This window comes from Pipistrellus kuhlii, unplaced genomic scaffold (assembly GCF_014108245.1).
Source record: "Pipistrellus kuhlii isolate mPipKuh1 unplaced genomic scaffold, mPipKuh1.p scaffold_m20_p_11, whole genome shotgun sequence".
NCBI lineage: Eukaryota > Metazoa > Chordata > Mammalia > Chiroptera > Vespertilionidae > Pipistrellus > Pipistrellus kuhlii.
The window spans coordinates 15,675,745-15,697,352 of record NW_023425416.1 but is presented as its reverse complement, the minus strand read 5'-3'; the positions used below and the strand labels follow the sequence as shown (position 1 = coordinate 15,697,352).

The window sequence follows — 21,608 nt, the reverse complement described above, 5'->3', positions numbered from 1 at the left end:
ATCTGGGAGGGTCAGCGTGGTGCAAGGTTGAAGCACTTGAAACTAAAAGCCTTTGTGTGTGTGTGTTTTCACGTATGTTGGGTGTGGTGGGGCTCAAGGGAAGGCACAAAACTTTAAGGTGAAACTCTAGAATCAATCACAAGTGGAGGCAACACAAACATCTGTTGAATAACTGGTTGGGAAGGTGGTATCCAGTTTGCAAAACTTTTGTTTGTAATTTGTAATCTGCTTTCCAGACCACCCAGCGTTTCTGTGCCGCTGGCAGAGAGAGAGCGTGTGTGTGTGTGTGTGTGTGTGTGTGCACGCGTGCACTGCTTGGGGGGGTCTTGCATTGGTGTGGCCAACCGTCTGGCCCCTCACCCGCCACCCCTTTTCCAGAAAGCCCCCCGAAAATCAGAGGCGGAGCCTGCGGAGCCTTTTGGGATCTACCAGCATTTTGAGAAAAAACTAGGATTCTTGGGAAATTTTTCCCTAGATAAAGGTCTGTTTCCCCCCGGAAAGTCCCTACTTCCCACTAGGGCCGAGGATGGGGGCCGGCCACCCTGGGAAAGGAGCCCCTTCCTCTCTGAGGGCCCCACCCCAGCCTGCCCCTGGGTCCCAGGGGAGAGGACTCTGCAGCCGAGACCTGAGTCTGAAGTGCCGTCTCCATCTCTCCAGCGGACTCTGGGACTTACGGCAAGATCTGGGAGGGCACCTCCAAGTGCAAAATCGAGCACTTCACCTTCCACAAGGTCCTGGGCAAAGGCAGCTTCGGGAAGGTGAGGGGCCGCCGGCCCTGAGGCAGCCCCGGGGGCCTGGCTGGGTGGGGGCTCCGGCGCCCTGGCCCTCGGCCCGGGCCTGTCCCGCTCAGCAGCCCCACTCGCCCGCCCGCCCGCCCGCCAGGTGCTGCTCGGGGAGCTGAAGGGCAAAAAGGAGTTCTTCGCCATCAAGGCCCTCAAGAAGGACGTGGTCCTGATCGACGACGACGTGGAGTGCACCATGGTGGAGAAGCGGGTGCTGGCGCTCGCCTGGGAGAACCCCTTCCTCACCCACCTCTACTGCACCTTCCAGACCAAGGTGCGGGCGGACCTTCCCACCGCCACTGCCCCAGGAGCCACAGCTAGCTCCCCTCGGCCTCCCGCTCAGACCACTGAGGCCAGGGCTGTGTCCCCGCCTCGTACTCCCCGGGCAGGGCCGTGTCCCCCCCACCCCCCCCACGTCCCCCAGGCGGCGGCCCTCCCCTTCCTGTGCCTCTGCTCACCCCCCTCCCGCCCCAGGACCACCTGTTCTTCGTGATGGAGTTCCTCAACGGCGGGGACCTGATGTACCACATCCAGGACAAGGGCCGCTTTGAGCTGTACCGGGCCATGTGAGTACGGGCCCTGCCGGGGGAGGAGCCCTCTGTTCACCTTTCCCTCTCCCTGGAGAAGCCACGCTGGGCTAGAGCCGGCCGGGTCCCACCGTATGGGACACCTGGGTGGTGGGTGAGCTCTGGCTGGGGGCACAGCACAGACGTGCTGGCTCATGTACCCGTCCTGGGACCTCAGCCAGGGCAGCCTCACACACGATGATCCTGCACAACATAGGACCCGGTGTGACCCCCAGGCTAGCATGCACTCTCTAACTGTGCGTGCGTGCGTGTGTGTGTGTGTGTGTGTGTGTGTGTGTGTTTGTACATCAATATAAATGCCTGCACTCTTACAATAGAAAATTGTCTTATTTGGAGCATTTTCTTCATAATTTTCTTTGCTGCCTTGGCTGGTAGCCTCTGCTTGCCTGATACAAGAAGTGCTTGACCAGGCCCGTGTCATCTGCAGCATTTCCTGCCCCTGGAGGTGGGGATGAGGGACCAGGGAGAAGCGAGGGCTGGTCAGCAGAAATCCCAGAACACTTTGTCTCTCTCTCTCTCTCTCTCTCTCTCTCTCTCTCATGTCCAGGTTTTATGCTGCTGAGATCATCTGTGGACTGCAGTTTCTACACAGCAAAGGGATCATTTACAGGTACGGGGTGGTAGAGAGGCGGGGACGGAGGTGGGGGTGTGGGCAGCTTTCAGGAAGGGAAGCTCAAACCCATCACATCCTTTGAAATGCTCTGAGTGGAGCCCACCCAGCTGTGGCCCCATCTCCACTGGGAGTCAGAGTTTAGTTGGATATTTGCCTCAACCTCCTACTCCATTGCTAGGATTCCTGGGTGGCCCCTCGGCGGAGGCTGGCATTGCTCCAGAGGCTGGAACTCACTGCCCACCTCGTACACAGCCCATTGGCGGGAGTGTGGCACCGAGTGGCACAGTGTCTCCCTCGGTGCAGTCACTCCCATGCTGAAGCCATCGGAGCATTCTCAGCTTCCACCAACAGGAACTGGCTCCGTAAATTCCCACCCAATAAATACTGTCCCATCCGACAGCATTTTACTGTGCACTCATCAAAATGCCTGAAGCCGCTGGGCCGGTGGCTGAGTGGATAGAGCGTCAGCCTGTGGACTGAAAGGTCCCAGGTTCGATTCCGGTCAAGGGCATGTACCTCAGTTGTGGGCACATCCCCAGTGGGGAGTGTGCGGGAGGTAGCTGATCGATGTTTTTCTCTCATTGATGTTTCTAACTATCCCTCTCCTGCCCTCTCTGTAAAAAATTAATAAAATATGTTTTAAAAAAAGAAAGAAAGAAAGAAACATCAGTGATGAGAGAATCATTGATTGGCTGCCTCCTGAACGTCCCTCTTGGGGATTGACCCACAAGCCCGGCATGTGCCTTTGATTGGAATCAAACCCGGGACCTTTCAGTTCTCAGGCCAACACTATCCGCTGAGCCAAACCAGTGAGGTTTGTTATGAGCTTTGTCCACACCTAGACTGACTCTGGGGAGGGCCAGACCATCGAGGTGAGTGGAGGGTGGTCTGCGTATGTGCTGTTGGCCCTTTTCTGGTACTTGTTACCATGTGCATAAATTATCTGGTCAAACGACGACTACATAAAGTAGGCACGGTCCCTGCCCTTGTGGAGTCGCACAGAGCTGAACCCAGGGCCACTTCCATGGCGGCCAGCAGGGTGACCTGGGCCAGCGACATCGCCTCTCGGAGCTTCCTCTGGGGCTTGGAGAGCAGATCGGCGTGTGCCCAGCTGTAACACCCAGTGGGTGGCTCCCCTGAAGCACCTATCTTGGTGCCTCTTTCTCTCCTGCTGCCCTCTCTTTTCCTCCTCCCCTGGCCCACGGGGGGAGAGTTCTAGACTTACGGGACTGGAAACCGGGGCTGGGTCAGGGGCGGAATTGGCTCCTGAAGACCCCTCCCTCTCCTTCCCCCTCAGGGACCTCAAGCTGGACAACGTGATGCTGGACCAGAACGGCCACATCAAGATCGCCGACTTCGGGATGTGCAAAGAGAACATATTCGAGGATACGAAGGCCAGCACCTTCTGCGGTACCCCTGACTACATTGCCCCCGAGGTGAGCTAGCCCCCGCCCGCCCCGCCTCCAGCCCAGGCAGACAGCTCGCTCAGCAGGGGGGACCCAGGAGGGCCTCCCGGAGACAGGGATGTCTGCACCAGCCAGGAGGGCGAGGAGGCCCTGCCCGGCTTGTGCTCCCACCCCGCTCAGCTCCCGCTCCTTCTCCTGCCTCAGATCCTGCAGGGCCAGAAGTACTCCTTCTCCGTGGACTGGTGGTCCTTCGGAGTCCTCCTCTACGAGATGCTCATTGGCCAGTCCCCCTTCCACGGCGACGACGAGGACGAGCTTTTCGAGTCCATCCGAGTGGACACGCCGCATTATCCCCGCTGGATCACCAAGGAGTCCAAGGATATCCTGGAGAAGGTGGGCGGCCTGGGCTGGGCTGGCTAGGGGCAGGAAGCGGTAAATACGGGGGCGTGGGAATGCCAGGAGCCTCTGGAACAGCAGCCCCCAGACACCCCGGTCCTGACATGTTGGGGGGTTGCTCTCTCGCCGCAGTTGCAGGAGCTCCTGTCCGAGTAGCCGGCACTGAATCGGCCCGTCATGGTGACTGTGGGTTAGGTCAGGACCCAGACAGACCTGAGGCTAAGCGCTCAGTCTGCCTCCTTATCTACACAGAGGAGCTGTGCAGGCACCCGAGTTGCTGGGAAGAAATCATAAATGTGTGGTGCTCCCGTCTGTGCCAGGCAGACAGCAAACCCTCAGTAAACAGCCCCTGCTTTTACTCGAGTCCATGCCCGCCCCCGCCCCCCCCCCATCCGTGACCTGTGGTCTCTGGGGGGACCTGGGAGCACAGTGCGCCAGACACCAGGCCCTCAGCTCCAGCGGCCTGGGCAGCGGCCCTGGGCTGAGCCTCCCCGCCTGGGTGCCCTGGGTCTGCTTGGGTGTGTGCTGAGGGTCCATTTCCCTACAGCCCTTGGGTGCTAACCGGGGCCCCTTCTGGTTTGCAGCTGCTTGAAAGAGACCCAGACAAGAGGCTGGGGGTGACTGGGAACATCAAAACCCACCCCTTCTTCAAGACCATCAACTGGACCCAGCTGGAGAAGCGTCAGGTGGAGCCGCCCTTCAAGCCCAAAGTGGTATGTGACCCAGCTTCCCTCCGCAGGGGCCACGCACTCCGAGTTGTCCGCTGCCTCTCTGAGGTGTCGTTCGCATGCTTTCTCCTTCCCTCCTTCCAGCAAACCTGCTTCCCCACCCACTCCCTTGGCTCTTTCAGGCACAGGCTCTCCCCTGATAGCCTCACCCTCCCTCCCCTCACTCAGTCATACAACCAACCCCAGGAACTCTGGATCCAGCCAGTTACCTACATTTCTCAGTGCCGCTGTGTGCAGGGGACGGTGCTCCCTCCGTCCCTCCAGTCCACTTCCCAATCAGTGTTGGAAACGCTGAGTGTCTGTAGGGTGCACACTGTGCTGAGCTGCTCAGGAGGCCCAGGCCCAGAGCTGGAGGAGGCCCAGCTCCACAGAGATAAGAAACTTGAACACAGATAACCATTCTTGATATGACACAACAGGACAAGAGCTGTTACAAGGCCACACATGATGAGCAGGAGCCCAGAAGGCATCAAAGGGGTGCATCTGAGAGGAAGTGGGACATGGGCAGGGCGGCGGGGGGAGAGGGGGGGGTGTCTGGGAGGCGGTTCAGTTAGAGGAGGGGTGATTCACACGAAGGCCCAGAATCCACCGAGGCCACCAAGGAGCCAGCGGGAGAGCGGAGAAAGGCTGGGGCCAGAATTCTTTTTAATCCCGGAAGTTGGACTCAATGGCCCTTCCCTGATCACAGTTCCGCCTTCCCATTCCCTTTCTCTCTGTGTCCCCTCCTCCGCCAGGACACGCTGTCCCACCGGGCAGCCTGGGTGCCGTGATGTGTCCATCATTGTGCCCGGAGGTCGCAGAGCACTTTTACTGCTCAGTGACGCCTCCCGGGCTGGGCACTCACCCCCAGGCGAGGCCGGCTGCAGGAGAATCCACAGCGGCTCTCAGACTCACTGTGACAGAAAGAGGGACGGGCCTACAGATTGCAGGCAGGGTGCTGAGCGGCAGCTGGCCAGTGGGCAGAGTGGGCCTGTGGCCCGTGGCCCAAGCAGGCTTCAGTGCCAGAAGCAGATGAGCCAGGACATGGGGCCAAAAGACCAGAAATCTGGGTTCTTATGTCAAATGGCCCAGTTTTAAAATTCTGGCTCAGATGCCATGAAAACCCACTGCTAGTCAAAATTATGTACTTGCCAGCTCGGTTTGGCCTGAGGCCACCGGCTTAAGATCTCTGTCACTATTTCACTGTGTCCTCAGAGGCAGAACTGGCGAGCTTTTCCTGTGACCAGCCCCACAGTAAATACCCTAGGCCAGTGGTCACCAACCGATGGTCTGTGGACCTCTGGTGGTCCGTGAGGTCCAGAAGGTTGGCAGCTGCTGCTCTAGGCTTTGCAGGCCACATGGTCTCAAAGCAGCCTTAAGTGATATGTCGACGAGTAGGTATGGGCATGTACTAATAAAACTTTATTGCCTGGCCGGTATGGCTCAGTTGTTGAGCATTGACCCATGCACTAAGAGGTCCCGGATTCAATTCCCATTCAGGACACGTGTCCAGATTTGTGGGCTCAGTCCCCAGCAGGGGGCATGCAATAGGTAGCTGGTTGATGTTGATGCATCGATGTTTCTCTCTGTCTCCTTCTCCCTTCCTCTCTCTCAAAGTCAATAAAAACCTATTTTTAAAAAGCAGAAAACTTCATGCACACTGAAATGTGAATTTCATTTCATTTTCATATCATGAAATAGTATTCTGCTTTTGGCTTTTTCCTAGACATGGAAAACTATAAAAGCCAGTCTTAGCTTGTGGGACTAACACAAGCTAAGAAACAGGTGGCGGACGGGGTCCGGCCCTGAGCTGCAGTTTGCCAGACGCTGCTCAGGACCTGCTGCCCTTTCCCTGCCCCAGCATTGGTTCCCCACTGGCCTCCCTTCCCCTCGGAGACCGCGGCCACTTCTGGCGGGACCTCTGTCAGGCTGGCGGGAAGGACTCCCTTTTCTGGTCCCGCTAAGGACGGCGCTGGCCTGCCCAGCCCGACGGGGTCTGGGGTGTGTGGGAACCTCGGAAGGCTGCCCCTCGGGCCCTGCTCACCCGCCCTACCTTGTGCCCACAGAAGTCCCCTGGAGACTTCAGCAACTTCGACCAGGACTTCCTGAATGAGAAGCCACGCCTGTCCTACAGTGACAAGAACCTCATCGACTCCATGGACCAAACGGCATTCGATGGCTTCTCCTTCATCAATCCCAAATTCGAGAGGCTCTTGGAAAACTGAGGTTCCCAGACACGCCACCCCAACCCATCCCAGCCATGGAGCCTGCGTCCGTCAGCACTGCCTGCCCACCCAGCCCGGGCAGAGCAGGCTTGGTCCCCTGCATCAGCACCTGCCACCCCCCCCCTGTCTCCCCCCCCCCTTAAGCAGCACTGTGACTGGTGAGTTCAGCTGCTGCTCACCCCCTCACACCCAGGAGGGCCTCGGCTCCTGTCTGTCTGGGCTCTTAATGGTACTTCTTCTGTGAACTGAGTGTGAATTTGCTTTTCCTCTGCCCTCGGGAGGGAAACTGTAAATCCTGTGTTTCATTACTTGAATGTAGTTATCTATTGAAAAGATGTATTATATATACGCATATATATATATATATGTATACGCTCACACACATATATAACAAGCTGTATATATTGCTCAGTAGAGAAAAATAACTTGGGGTAATGTGTTGATCTTTTAAAATATATATATATATGACAAGAAAAAAAGAAAAGGGAGCACAATCTGTTGGAACCACCAGGTTCTTTTGTTTGTGTGTCTAAATAAACACCAAATGGTACCGACCTGGCTGGTTGTCCCAGGAAGCTGGTGGCGGCTTCCACTTTTGGCTGCTGTGTCCCGGAAGCTAACTGAGCTGAGAGCTGCAGGCACACACCCCTGTGCTTTCATGCAAATGTGTTTGTATTTATGGGTTTCCTCTGGCTCTAGGGCCCTGGGTTCTCAGTGGCTCACAGAGCCCCAGGTGACTCTGTGGGGTGATGGGAGGAGGTGCTTCCAGCTGCAGTGTCTTAGGAGGGTGGGGGTCATTCTGGAAAAGCAAGAGGTGGAGGCCTGGCCGGAAGGCGTGAGCCAAGGCCTAGAGGCAGCCGGACTAGAAAGAAGGACAGAGAAGAGAAAGTTAATGCAGCTCAAGCTTCAAGCAGGCCCGGGTTCAAATTGCAGAGTGGCCAAAAGATGTCGGCATGTCAATCATTTTAAGCCTGTATCCTCATCTGTAAAGTGGGGACAAGGCCATGTGATGTCAGATGTAACTCCCATCACGTTGCTGTTTATCCCTGTCCTTACCACAGAGGATCCTGTGTCTGAGTTGTAGAAGCGACCACTCGGGAGCCCTTGCCTACCTGGAGGAGGGGAGGGGAGCAGGGTAGGAGGAAAAGGTGAGGAAATGCCAAGTGGCTGGGCCGAGGCTGAGAGCCATGCTCCCGTGTCTCCTGGCCTACAGGTTCCCTCCGACCACCTCAGTGTCCCCCCTCTCCTGCGTCCTACTTCTCTCCGCCTCTCTCCCTCTGCTCCCTCTTCTGTCTCTGGGGCATAGGCCTTGGGACAGCGCCCTCCTCCCCCAGCCCCTCTAGTCCAGCCCTCAGCCCTTTGTCCTTAGAGGTGGCCGAGGTGCCCGCCCCCTCCCTGCGCCTGATTGGCTGGCCCGAGCAGCAAACAGCTGACTTCCAGCAAGTTCCCTTTTCTGGGCTGAGGTACAAGTTTCCACAGCTGGAGAGGAGCCGGATGAATTGGGGTTGGTGTTGGCTGAGGATGAGGGAGCCCAATTCTCCCCAGAGATCAAATGTCCCCCTCCCCTCTTCACCCACCATCCTCTGGGAAACATGGGTCGAATCCCTGCTGTGCAAAGAGCAGCGCAGGCCTCAGGGAATGCAGCATAAATACAAACACATGGCCTGGGGGATGCTGGGACTGGGACTGGGGGAGCCCAGAGGAGGCACCTGGACCCCCGTTCCCGTCCTGTGCTGCAGCACACACAGCCCCCACCCCCTCACACACACAGGCTGTCCAGGGTGAGTTTAGAACAGAAATACAGGGTGTTTGTCCTCAGAGCCTCTCACCACCCAGCTCCGAGGCAGAGCTTTGCACCAAGCCCCAGCCTCCTCCCGGGAAGAACAGGGAAATAAGACATCAGCCAGAGGTAGTGGGGGGGGTGGGGTGGGGAGAACATGGTGCTGGAATCAGGGGCTGGCGGTTTGAGCTCCACTCTGTCACTCACATCCCATGGAACCTCCGTACATTTCTCTCTCTTTTCTTTTAATCCTCACCCAAGGATATTTTTCCATTGATTTTATTTATTTATTTATTTATTTATTTATTTATTTATTTGGAGCAGTGGTTCTCAACCTTCCTAATGCCACGACCCTTTGATACAGTTCCTCATGTTGTGGTGACCCCAGCCATAAAATTACTTTCGTGGCTACTTCCTAACTGTCATTTTGCTACTGTTCATGAATCGTAATGTAAGTATCTGTGTTTTCCGATGGTCTTAGGCTCTACAGCAGCGGTTCTCAACCTGTGGGTCGCCTAAGACCATCGGAAAACACAGATACTTACATTACGATTCATAACAGTAGCAAAATGACAGTTAGGAAGTAGCCACGAAAATAATTTTATGGTTGGGGGTCACCACAACATGAGGAACTGTATTAAAGGGTCGTGGCATTAGAAAGGTTGAGAACCACTGATTTGAGGGAAAGGCAGAGAAATACCGATGTGAGAGAAACACATGGATTGGCTGCCTCCTGCATGCTCCCTGACCAGGGCCCAGGCCAGGGAGGAGCCTGCAACCGAGGTTTGACCAGAAGTCAAACCTGGGACCCTTCGGTTCCCAGGCTGACGCTCTATCCACAAGCCAAACCAGCTAGGCAGTGGTTGGCAAACCACGGCTCGCGAGCCACATGCGGCTCTTTGGCCCCTTGAATGTGGCTCTTCCACAAAATACCACTTGCTGGCGCACACGAACAGTGCAATTAAAACTTCGTGGCCCATACGCAAAAGTCGGTTTTTGGCTCTCAAAAGAAATTTCAATCGTCGTACTGTTGATGGTTGGCTCCGTTGACTAATGAGTTTGCCAACCACTGAGCTAGGGCCTCCATCTGTGTCTTCACCGGGCCTCAGGTTCCTCATTTGTAAAACAGGATCATGAATCCCTGCTTGCTTGCGGAGCGCCTGGCTCTGGGAGCCCATCAGGCCTGATGCTGGGCACCCTCTGGTGCATGGCAGAGCCCAGGGAAGGCCGGAGGCTGGGCCTGAGAGGCGCTTCCAGCAGCCCGGGCTGGGGAAGCAGCTGTCTGCGAGGCTCCAGGCCTGTTCCCAGAGTTGGGCAGGTGCCAAGCCTGACCGTCTGCCTCAGGAAATGCTTCTCATGGCTTGGCTCAGAGCCACACTTTCACTGGGATCGGAGGTCCGGAAGCAGGCGGGCCTGCCCTGCCCTGCCCCACCTGCCACGTAGGTACTGGGAAAGAGCCGTGAGTTTGACCCTCTGCAGGGCTGCTGGGAGCATCCCACCCCATTGGAATTTGTGCCAAGCAAAGCATCACGGACATGTCCCCTCTGCCAGGTTCTCACCAGCAGGACTCAGCCCCGACTGTTCATTGGAACTCAGTGCCCAGGTGTCACAGGTCTAATAACATGGTGATCTCTGAAGGGGGAATCAGTATTTTTTAAATCTCCGGGGAGGGTCCAATCTGGCCAGGATTGGGCACCAGTTGGGTGACATTGAGAATCTGCATGTTGCCCAGACATCCATCCAGGGGAAGCCAGGAATCCTGCTCTGAGCAGGCCCCAGCCTGGAAGGCAAGATCACCACCCAGCCCCTGTGCTGGGCAGGATGTAACCTGTAGAGGCCCCCTGCCCTAGGCTGGCCACTAGCCCAAGATTGGTGAGAGGGGGCTGGGCCAGGCTGCAGCACCCTCTGGTGGTTGGAGGACGCAGACCCCGGAGGACTCCCTCTGCACAGGAATAGGGCTGGGGTTTCCATCTATCTCCTGTCATTAGTCCCTGGGGAAAGCTCCTGCAAGGAACTGCTGGAGGGCCATGCTGCAGAAACTTAGAGACACGGAGGTTACACATCTAGACAGCTCCCCCACCACTGAAAGGCTCTCCGGGCTAGTCCATATCCCAACCCTGTTCTCTGGCACTCACCCAACATTATAGTCGCACTTCCGTAACCTTTTCTTTCTTAAGGTGGGAATAACTGATATGAGCTGGGAGGTCCCTGTTTTCTGCTGGTTTTAATGGCAGGAAGTAAGGGGTGTGCGGCATTTGCCTGGGTGGGAGGGGCTCAGGACTGCCACTAACGCCCTTGGCCTCACTCCTGCGGGCTGGGGGTTTATACTTCTGCAGCCCAGCAGGCATCTACCTCCTCCTCCTCCTCCCTCCCCCACCTCCTCCTCCTCTTTCTCCTCCTCCTCCATCCTGACTGTGATCTTACATAGGGCCCTGTGTGAGTCTCAACCTCCCTCCCAGGCACCTCATCTCCTTGGGGCTGGGGAGGGGAGAGAGGCACACAACTGAAAACAGGGAATCTGGTAGCAAAGAAGGGGCAGGGGGCAAGAAAGTCTCCCAAACGTGTGAGGCAGGCCTGAGGCACGGGTCTTTCCTGCGATGGAATTCAAGGCTCACTAACTGGAGCCTCAGCAAGTTAGGGCTTTGGATGTTTAATGCAGCCCCCAAATCGAGCTTCCTAAGCGCCTTAGAAGACCCAGCCTCTCTTTTCCTGCTTGAAGCACGCGACCTGAAGGCCCTCCTATCTGCTGCTCAGGAGATGTTTCTCCTTTTCCGTCTGAGTGGGGCGTGTGGCTTCTGTTGGTTTCACCTGTGGCGGCAGGCGTGCGGGCTGTGGGTGGGGCAGCCGTGCTGGGCTCTGTTCCCCAATTCACACATTCCTTCCTGCACAAGTGCCCGGTCTGTGCTGGGGAGCAAACTCCGGTGGAGTGCCCAGACCTGCAGGGCGCAGACGTTCTACCTGGAAAGTTTTGCCTCTTTGGCAAACTCTGAAGAAGGTAAGGGAAGCCATTAGAGGTTCATAGGCTCGGCAGGAGATGGAGGGTGGAGTGGTCTTGGATGCTTGTTTTCATCTTCGTGCTTTATGTTCAAAATGTTTCCTAACTTTTAAAAAGTGTTTTTTAAAGAGCAAGGAGGCGTTCTGTCCCTTGACCTGAATGCTGGGTACCCAGTGTCCCTTTAAAATGCTTTGTTACCCTGCCCGTGTGTTCTGCGTGCTTTCTTTGTGGAGGTGGCACGTCACCGTTTTTAGAAGTTCAAAGGAATGAGTAGGCGGGAGGCTGGGGTCGGGGCAGCGTCCCCGGCAGAGGAAGGAGCAGGCGGCAAGGCCTGGGAGCCGGCGGCGAAGCCCAGAGTGCAGGCTCCTGGGAGCTGGAGCCCAGGGATGTGGTCCCCCGAGGGCGACCCTGCTCCCAGCCCTGGCCTGCCTGGGGTCAGGGGTCAGGGGTCAGGGGTCAGGCTCTGTGCTTCTGGCCTGTCACCTGGGACAGGCTCTCTGCTCCGCTCTGGCCCAAAGCCAGGTGAGGCTGGTAGAAAGTGAGTTCTCACAGGAGGTGAGAGGGATGGGCGTGGTCCGGGTTTGGCTGTGCGCCTGCAGGTGGGGGTGTTTAGAGTCGGGCATTGCTCGTTGGAAGCTGCAGGAGTGGAGCGCTAATGGGGAGCCCAAGGCGGCAGCGGCGAGGCTGTGACAGCGGCCGGAAGGAGGGAGCGGCGTGGCCTGCAGTGGACCGGACACAGAGGGAGCCGCCGGTAGGCTTTCCGGGCTTTTGAAGATAGGGGGCGGCCCAGCATGGGCGAGGGGGCTGGGGAAGGTGAGTTTTTATGGGACGGGCTCCAAACCAGCTTCTGGAAGTTGCTCCTAAAGCAGTCTGGCGTGCTTTCTGCATCTGCAGTTGGACGTTGTCCTCAGCGGGCCCTGTGCGGCCCAGGGAAGGCGGGGATGGACGCCAGGGGAAAGGCTGAGTGCTCTTATTGAGAAAACTTTTGCCGAAACCGGTTTGGCTCAGTGAATAGAGCGTCGGCCTGCAGACTGAAGGGTCCCAGGTTCGATTCCGGTCAAGGGCATGTATCTTAGTTGTGGGTACATCCCCAGTAGGGAGTGTGCAGGAGGCAGCTGGTCGATGTTTCTAACTCTCTATTTCTCTCCCTTCCTCTCTGTAAAAAAATCAAAATATATTTTTTAAAAAGATATTTAAAAAATTACCAGGCATAAAGAGAAACTGGAGAAATATCAGCCCATTAAAACTGACCCAGTGCCAACACAAATATTAAAATTAGCAGGCAAGGACATCAAAACTGTGATTACAACTGTATTCCATATACTCAAAGAGCTAAGCAGAGTGACAAAGGGGGAAACGGGGTTTTTAGCGCAGGGAAACTACCGTATTTTTCGGACCATAAGACGCTCCGGACCATAAGACGCACCAGTTTTTAGAGAAGGGAAATGAAGAAAAAAAGATTCTGAAACAAAAAGTGTCCTAAAATATTTTATGTGCATTAAAACCCAACATCACAGTCATAAACACAAGTAATCAACCCTGTAAAGTAAACAGCAGCATTTAGAACCATTTTAGAGCCGGGCAAGCACACAGAGACCACACAGAGCCGGGCAAGTAAAAAAACTTTTTTTTTAAAGTATATGTGTAGGCTATATTTGGACCATAAGACGCAGGGACTTTTTCCCCCCACTTCTGGGGGGAAAAAAGTGCGTCTTGTGTGGTCCGAAAAAAAACGGTATTTCATATCATGCGGTGGGCATATAGTGGTGGATAAAGGTCGTTATACATGTGTCCAAATCCAGAGAATGTACAACACTAACAGTCAACCCTCATGTGGACCATGGGCTTTGGGGAATGATGACGGGTCAGTGTAGGTTCGTCAGTTGTAACAAATGTACCGCTCTGGTGAGGGGTGTTAATAACGGGGACATTATGCATGTGTGGGGACAGGAGATATATAGGAACTCTACCTTCCACTCAATTTGCCATGAACCAACTCTGCTCTAAAAAATAGAGCCTGTATTTTTATTGATTTTTTTTCTTTTTTTAGAGTGAGGAAAGGAGAAAGCGAGAGAAAAAAATCAATGAGAGATAAATCAATTATCTGCCTACTGCAGGGATTGAGCTGGAAACTTGGGCATGTGCCCTGATTGGGTATCAAACTAGCAGCCTTTCCATACATGGGATGATGCTCAACCATCTGAACCACACCAGCCAGGTCTAGAGTCTTTTTTTTTTTTCCCCCTTAAGTTAAGCAGTGAAAAGAAGATATAAAAATCCCAATCACACTTCTAAAGATGAAAACTATGTCTGAGATGAAAAATATGTTAGATAGGGTTAGCAGCAGATTACTAGTAGACATTACAGATAAGATTAGTCAGCTCGTAGATGGCAATAAATAGTATTCAAAATGGAACCCAGAGGGAAAAAATAATTAAAAAAAAAAAAAAAAGAACAGAGCACCCGTAAATTGTGGTACAATTTTTAGCATTGTAATATATAGGTGGAATCTCTAGGCAGAGGAGATGATGGTACACAAAAAATACTGGAAGAAATAATGGAAGACAAATTTCTAAATTTGATGAAAACTATAAAACCTATAGTATAGCCCTAACCGGTTTGGTTCAGTGGATAGTGTCAGCCTGCAGACTCAAGAGTCCCAGGTTGTGGGCACATCCCCAGTAGGGCATGTGCAGGAGGCAGCTGATTCTCTCTCATCGATGTTTCTAACTCTGTCCCTCTCCCTTTCTCTTTGTAAAAATCAATAAAATATATTTTTAAAAAACACAACAAAAAACCTATAGTATAGGTTGAAGAAGCTCAATGAATTGTAAACATAATAGCACAAGGAATAACTACATAGCACATCATAATTAAGTTGCTAAAACAAACAAAAACATAGTGATAAAGAGAAAAGCTTAGAAGAACCAAAGGAAAACACGTGACAGAGGAACAAAACTAAGAATGACAACAGATTTTTCTTTTGAAACAACACAATTGACATCCCGTTGGCAAATCTTTAAAACACTGAAAGGAAAAATACACAGAGCCAATCCAGAATGCTACAGCCAACAGGGGTGTCCGAGTTTTTCAGACGTCTACACCTGAGATAACTCATTTCCAGCACCTATAGAAAATGTTAAAGGAAGTCCTTCAGGCAGAAGGAAAACTATCACAGATGTAAATGCAGATGTACTCTAAGGACCTAAAGCACCAGACGCTGCAGGTGAACTCTTTTTTTTTTTTAATACATTTTATAGATTTTTTACAGAGAGGGATAGAGAGTTAGAAACATCAGCTGCCTCCTGCACACCCCCTACTAGGGATGCGCCCGCAACCAAGGTACATGCCCTTGACCGGAATCGAACCTGAGACCCTTCAGTCCATAGGCTGATCTGAGCCAAACCAGTCAGGGCTGTAGGGAGAAGTCTTATCTGGAATGGTAGGGGCCAGCCGCAGACAGAAGTCCAGAGGTCACATGGGGGACATTCCTTAAAAAAAAAAAGTAAATGTCATGACTGCCCTGGGGGTGGCCACAGGCAGGAAAATGCTGCTGTGGCGATAACGAAATGCGGGAAATCTTCAGCAGTGCATGTGTGTGGCCGGGCCAGGACTTTCTCAGCCTCCAGAAGGCAGCTTCCTCCGCTTAGCGCACTGCCTGTCTCAGTGGCCACTTGCGGGGCTGCCTGGTGATGGCTGTGCAGACATCAAGATGCGCCAGAAAGCGAAGATTTCACCATCTGCAGTGAATTGCCGTGCAGAAGGTGATAGGTACAATTGCCTTAGGGAAGAAAGACACACACACACACACACACACACACACACACGAGACTTCTCTCAATTAGATCCAAGGAGGGCCATTTCTCTGTGAGCCTTCAAAGCATGAGAATGTAGAAATATGTAGGAAGAAAGGCTGCATCTTAGTTATCATTTGTTGGCAACTTCTAATTATACTGTTACATTTCTGGCCCATCGGCAGGGCTGTCATTGAGCATCCAGATCTGAGCCTCTGCCCAGGTCTCCAGTTCAATTCCCTGTCAGGGGGCGTGTAGAAGGCAGCTGAGCAATGATTTTTCTCTCATTGTTGATGTTGTGTGTGTTTTTAAATATATTGATTTTTTTTTCCCCAGAGAGAAAGGGAGAGGGATAGAGAGCCAGAAACATTAATGAGAGAGAAACATCGATCATCTGCCTCCTGCACACTACCCACTGGGGATGTGCCCGCAACCAAGGTACAGGCCCTTGACCGGAATCCAACCTGGGAGTCTTGAGTCCACAAGCCGACGTTGTATCCACTGAGCCAAACTGGTTAGGGCTCATTATTGATTATTGATGTTTCTATCTCTCTTTCCCTTCCTCTGTGAAATCAATACAGATATATTCAATTTCTGGTTATAATATTAAAAATTCTACTTCCTCCCCCTTTCTGTTACTCTGCTGTGTTTGAAACTGGAGCGAGGGAGAGGGAAGACAGAGCACAGATCCTAGGATGTGACGGGCTGTAAAGCACGCGGCCCGCCGGCCGCGAGTGAGACATGCTTGGTCTATGATAGATCCGTGGTCAGCAAACCGAGGCTCGCGAGCCACATGCAGCTCTTTGGCCCCTTGAGTGTGGCTCTTCCACAAAATACCACGGCCCGGGCGAGTCTATTTTGAAGAAGTGGCGTTAGAAGAAGTTTTAAGTTTCAAAAATTAGGCTCTCAAAAGAAATTTCTTTCTTTCTTTTTTTTTTTTTAAATGTATATTTTATTGACTTTTTACAGAGAGGAAGGGAGAGGGATAGAGAGTTAGAAACATCAATGAGAGAGAGTCATCAATCAGCTGCCTCTTGCACACCCCCTACTGGGGATGTGCCCGCAACCAAGGTACATGCCCTTGACCGGAATCGATCCAGCAGACCGACACTCTATCCACTGAGCTAAACTGGTTTTGGCTCAAAAGAAATTTCTTTAAAAAAATATATATTTTATTGATTTTTTTACAGAGAGGAAGAGGGAGGGATAGAGAGTTAGAAACATCGATGCGAAAGAATCATCAATTAGCTGCCTCTTGCACACCCCCCACTGGGGATGTGCCCGCAATCAAGGTACATGCCCTTGACCGGAATCGAACCCGAGACCCTTCAGTCGGCAAGCCGACGCTCTATCCACTGAGCCAAACCGGTTTCGGCTCAAAAGAAATTTCAGTCGTTGTCCTGTTGATATTTGGCTCTGTTGACTAATGAGTTTGCTGACCACGGGTCTAGATGAACCATCTCGGGGAGTGGCTAAAGGTGGTGGCCTCGGAGACTGTGAATGCCCTGGGCTTGCAGGCAGATTTCTCAGCGGACGGGACAGAAAAGCGATGATTTCTGTTTGAGAGGGGGGCCTAGGAACCTGCAGAAAGTCTGGCTGCCTTTCTATGTCAAGTACTCTAGGAGCTGATTTCTGAAAGATGAAACAGAGAGAGGCCGGAGACAGGGATGCCAGGGCACAGGCTTTACTGAAGAGAAGAGTACCACTGCTGGCTGCTTCCAGAGAGAGCGCGCAAGAGGGAGAGGGCCAGGTCCATGTACTTATTATACTTTTAAGAGGAGGAGAGGGGATAGGGCTTAGGGCACTCAGCACATGCTGATTGGTGGTTTCATGTAAGGCCTATGATTAGGGAACTAGAGACTTAGGAATGGGGGAGGGGGCTTAGGGTATTTGGCAGGTGCTGATTGGTGGTTCAGGGCTCAGGAATGTCTGGCTGCAGGTGGGGTTTATGTCTGTCCATCAGCTGGAGAAGGGAGGACCTATCAGTTTCCTTTGTTTGCTCTTGGCTTAGGACAGCGTTTTTCAACCACTGTTCCGCGGCACACTAGTGTGCCGCGAGATGTTGCCTGGTGTGCCATAGGTGCAGACAAGACAAGAATTTTATAATTTTTCACTATTTTGTTTACTTAATATTTCATAATAAAGTAATTATAAAATACTTTCTTTGTGTTTATTTGATTCCTATTCAAGAGAATTACTTTATATATAGTCAATATAGGCACAGAGTTAAATTTTTTAACATTTTCTAATGGTGGTGTGCCTCGTGATTTTTTTCATGAAACAAGTGTGCCTTTGCCCAAAAAAGGTTGAAAAACACTGGCTTAGGAGACCCTTCTTGGAGGATTCTAGCCCTTCTTGTCTTGGCTAAGAAAAGCCACAGGAAGGTGGGGATTGGCACCCGTGACCATCTCCCGCTCTGGTCCTCAGCCCGGTCGGGGACACCCTGGGCCTGGAGGATATGAATTAGGGCTGGGTTGGTCTTTGGATTCCTCGGCCTGGGCAGTGGGAAGCGTTCGATAAAATGTTAGTCAGAAAAGGAAAAAGAGAAGCTCCTCTTCCTGCAAAAATGAAAATGAAAGTCTTTCCAGGCACAGCTGGGGCCTAAGTGATGACGTAAGCACCACCCCAGCCCCCACAGTGCTCTCAGTGTAACTAGAGGTGCACTGTCGCCCAGGGAGCTGTGCCCTCCTCCTGGAGGCCCTGGCCTGCTGCCCACCCTCCTACAGCTTACCCTGGTCACAACCCAGCCCAGCCGGTGTGGCTCAGTGGTTGAGTATTGTCTTGTGAACCAGGAGGTCGCCGGTTTGATTCCAGGTCAGAGCTCATGCCCAGGTTGTGGGCTTGATCCCCAGTGGGGAGCGTGCAGGAGGCAGCTGATCAATGATTCTCTCTCATCATTGATGCTTCTATTTCTCTCTCCCACTCCCCTCCTCCCTCCCCCCTCTCTCAAATCAATTAAAAAAACAAACAAAAACAAATTAAAACGCAGTGTACACCCAAAGGCTTGGCCTAGAGGCCCTCTTCTCCCAGAGCCTCTTTTGATCCCCTCCCCCGCCACCACCATCCAGCTCCCTCCTCCCCCTCGGTCCCCATTTTCTTCCTATTGCCAAGCTGCCCCGTGTTTTCTTCCTAAGGGTTCAACCGCCAGCCCAGACTGGGGAGGGATAGGAGGCAGAGGAGGAAGTAGGAGATTCGAGGAGGAACTGAAAGAAGCTGGCCGGGGCCTTTACGGCAAGCTGAGACCAGAGGGGGCAGGAGGCCACTCAAGACCTCAGCAGAGATTGGGCTTAATCCAGTGAGTCAGGGGGAGGGAGTGTGTGTGAACAGGAGAGAGCGTGTGTCAGGTTCTCAGGTCCCTGGGGCTGCTGTGGAGAGAATGGGCGCGGTCAAGAGGCAGCTGGAGGCCATTAACTGCTGCTCCGTGCAGAGGCAGGTGCCGGGGTATGCACAGAGATGCGGGCAGGAGGGGGCCCATTTGGGATGGTTTAGGAAGTAAAATCTACAGGACCTGGTTGGGGAAGAGCCCTGTCCGGTAGCTCAAGGGTAACTGCATGTTGCAATTGTTGTGGGGTCGAACCCTGGGTTCAAAATAAGACCACCGAAGGCTGATGATTTATTTAAAAAAAAAAAAAAAAAAGCAGGCAAGGATTTATTGAACTGGCCAGGACGGCCTCGAGAGCACCACACGCAGGTGGCCACACTCAGGACCGCACTGCTGCAGGTGCAGGCAGTCCTTTCAAAGGCCTAAACCACAAGAATTTCCCTTTGTTCTGAATTCTGAATTCTAAAGGCTGGGAACAGCCCGCAGGGTCGTTCCCAGCCACATTCTCCTGGACATTGGAATATGGCCCTAATCTTGCGAGAAAGCAGATAGTTCAGAAGCAGAGCTCAGCGGTTAATCTCTAACGGTTATCTACAGTTTCTACTCCTGAAGCTACTGAGTCAGTGGGTCCACAGGCACAGGAAAACTGCCTTAGCCTCCAGGTCTCAATCTGGAAGCTGAGGCAAACTACCCATGTTGTTTAAGCAAGTAAGCGAGTGCTGAAGCCAGAATAGCAGGGTTAAAATTCAAACAGCGGTTTTTACCCAAGTGTGGTTGCTACCATATTTCAGCAATGTCCCTGCTGGGTGATGGCAGCCCAGGGTCTCAGGTCCATGAGTCCACCTGTCCCTAGCCCTACAGGCATGGGTGTAGGTTTCTCCTCCACAGGGGCCACTGCCCACTGCAACTCAGGCCTCTGAGGATGATGAAGAGACTAGTTAATTGTTGAGGTCTATGTCCCTGAGATTAGCTGAAATGAAATTTTTGGTGGAGTTTAAACTGTTAACATAAAAAATAACAACACTGAAACCTGTAAAGAATTTTTGTGAGTTTTTTTGAGCCAAATTGTGGACATATGCCAGGAAGTAGAACCTCCACGAATTGAGATAATGCTCTGGAGAATGGCGGGTTACACTTGTATTTAAACATTGCAATCAAAGGAGGGACATAGGTGGGTTACATGAAATTCATTGGTGATGGATTAAGGAGGTGGGATAAAGCAAATCAGTGGGAAACCCCTGGGATTGGATAAAAAGTAGAATGATGGACACACACTTAGGTGGGTGCAGGAACAATGAACATGATAATGAAGGAATTTGTGGCATCTGTCCTGGCACCCACCACATTAGGTTGTGCCCCATGGGCTCCAGAAAAGGGAAGTTACAAGTTACCCCGACATTTCAAGGGTGTGTTATCATAAATGCAAAAAGACAGATAGGCTCAGTTAAGGTAAAGGTTGACCTTGTCAGTGAAGATACTGACCTAGGATGTACAATATCTGCCCACCATAACTGCGTTTAATTCAAGTTTAATTTCAGACCATCCTTTGTGGTTCCTTTAGGTCTCTGAGTTTGCAAGACTGCCATGCAGGCCTCCCCTGAGCTGGTCAGGCCAGCATGTGGCCCCTTTCGTCCACAAAACTTAATTGTGCTCTTATAGTAAGCGAATTCCCTCTCAACAAAGCTGTTAAAAAAACAACAGCGGTTGCCCTGGCCTGTGTGGACCAGTGGTTGGAACGTGGGCCCATGCACAGGATTGCCATGGGTTTGATTCCTGGTCAAGGGCACGTACCTGGGTTGCAAGTTTAATCCCTGGTCGTGGTTGGGGTCCATGCAGGAGGCAACCAATCTCTCTCTCTTTCTCTCTCTCCCCCCCCTCCCTTTTTTTTTCTCTCTCTCCCTTCCATGCTGCATCCTTCCCAATCTTCCGTAGGTGAGGATTAACAAAAACACAGAAACCACAGTTGTTAAGCAGCATTCCGAGCTGCTGCAGTCCAGTCCCATGCTTCCTGGGTATTGATTGTGGTCACTCGGAGCCCGGTGCTGAGAGCCACCAGCCCTGCCAGGTGCCCTTGCCTGAGACGTGTTAGGCACTACAACTGTCTTCCCAGCCCTCATCTCCCTACTAACATTGCTACATGCCTTATGTAATCCTCATAGCATGACAATAGTGAGAGATGAGGAAACTGAGGATTGGGAACAGATCTCCCCCAGTGACACAGGATGGAACAGTGATGGTGGGATCAGGGCTCTGTTACTCCTTAGAGTTTTGGTCTGTGGAGCTTTGTGCGGTGACTCCAGCGCTGCCTGACTCCCTTCCTGCTCCGTGCTGGGCTCAGCCTCCCCTGAGTGGCTTGGGGCTGTGAGCAGTGACCAGGGTGCCCACACCCACACCTTCATCGCCACGTCACAGGCTCAGCTGTGTGGAGGTGTGAGAAAAAGTGGTCTCTGGCCTCCCCTCCTTCCCACTGAGTAGGGAGGGCCTTTCTTTGGGACCAGGAAAGTTTGTCCTGAGGCTGTCGCTGGGCCATGCTGACCTCCCACTCAGCAGCTTCAGCCCTGAGGCCTAGCTGAGCATCAGGCAATGCAGAGCCTCGGGCACTCTGTCCTGGCTTCCCTGCTCAGGGAGAAAGGATAGGTTCCTCGAACTCCCATGAGGGCCCAGCTGACTGTGTGGGCCTATGAGGGGGGCAGGCTGGTGTGAGGACAGCTGCCCCTCCTGCCCAAGTCCTGGGGACCATGGCTGCCCAGGGGACATAGGCCCGGCAGGCCCACCCTCCCTCCATGCAGACCAGGCGCTATGCCCACGGTTCAGGTGCCTTATCCCACCTGCTCCTCTGCGAGGGCCTGGAGGCTCTGGGGACCACAGGCGACTTGCCTGATGGACCTGCACAGGATCTGAGCTCCCTCCACATTCCCTGCCCACGCCCTTACCCTGTAGGCCCAAAGGCCCTTCTTCAGGGGGCCTGCTGCACAACCCCTTCTGCAGGGGTCCCAGGGGC

General features: G+C 53.0%; 1 protein-coding gene across 6 annotated transcripts in view; it reads left to right on the top strand.

Annotated features, from left to right (window-relative positions):
- PRKCD (protein kinase C delta) overlaps positions 1 to 7,268 on the top strand; it is a 28,485-nt gene extending 21,217 nt beyond the window's left edge. For 4 of the 6 annotated variants that reach the window (XM_045579052.1, XM_045579051.1, XM_045579049.1 and 1 more), the window contains 9 exons: positions 379 to 481; positions 658 to 758; positions 883 to 1,056; positions 1,257 to 1,348; positions 1,917 to 1,979; positions 3,280 to 3,418; positions 3,593 to 3,781; positions 4,369 to 4,497; positions 6,558 to 7,268. In XM_045579052.1, coding sequence (XP_045435008.1) covers positions 379 to 481; positions 658 to 758; positions 883 to 1,056; positions 1,257 to 1,348; positions 1,917 to 1,979; positions 3,280 to 3,418; positions 3,593 to 3,781; positions 4,369 to 4,497; positions 6,558 to 6,716 — 1,149 coding nt within the window. In that variant the 3' untranslated portion in view covers positions 6,717 to 7,268. The remainder of the gene's footprint in view (positions 1 to 378; positions 482 to 657; positions 759 to 882; positions 1,057 to 1,256; positions 1,349 to 1,916; positions 1,980 to 3,279; positions 3,419 to 3,592; positions 3,782 to 4,368; positions 4,498 to 6,557) is intronic. The other 2 variants (XM_045579047.1, XM_045579050.1) reach the window with 2 other exon arrangements.
- Positions 7,269 to 21,608: the final 14,340 nt, after the last annotated feature.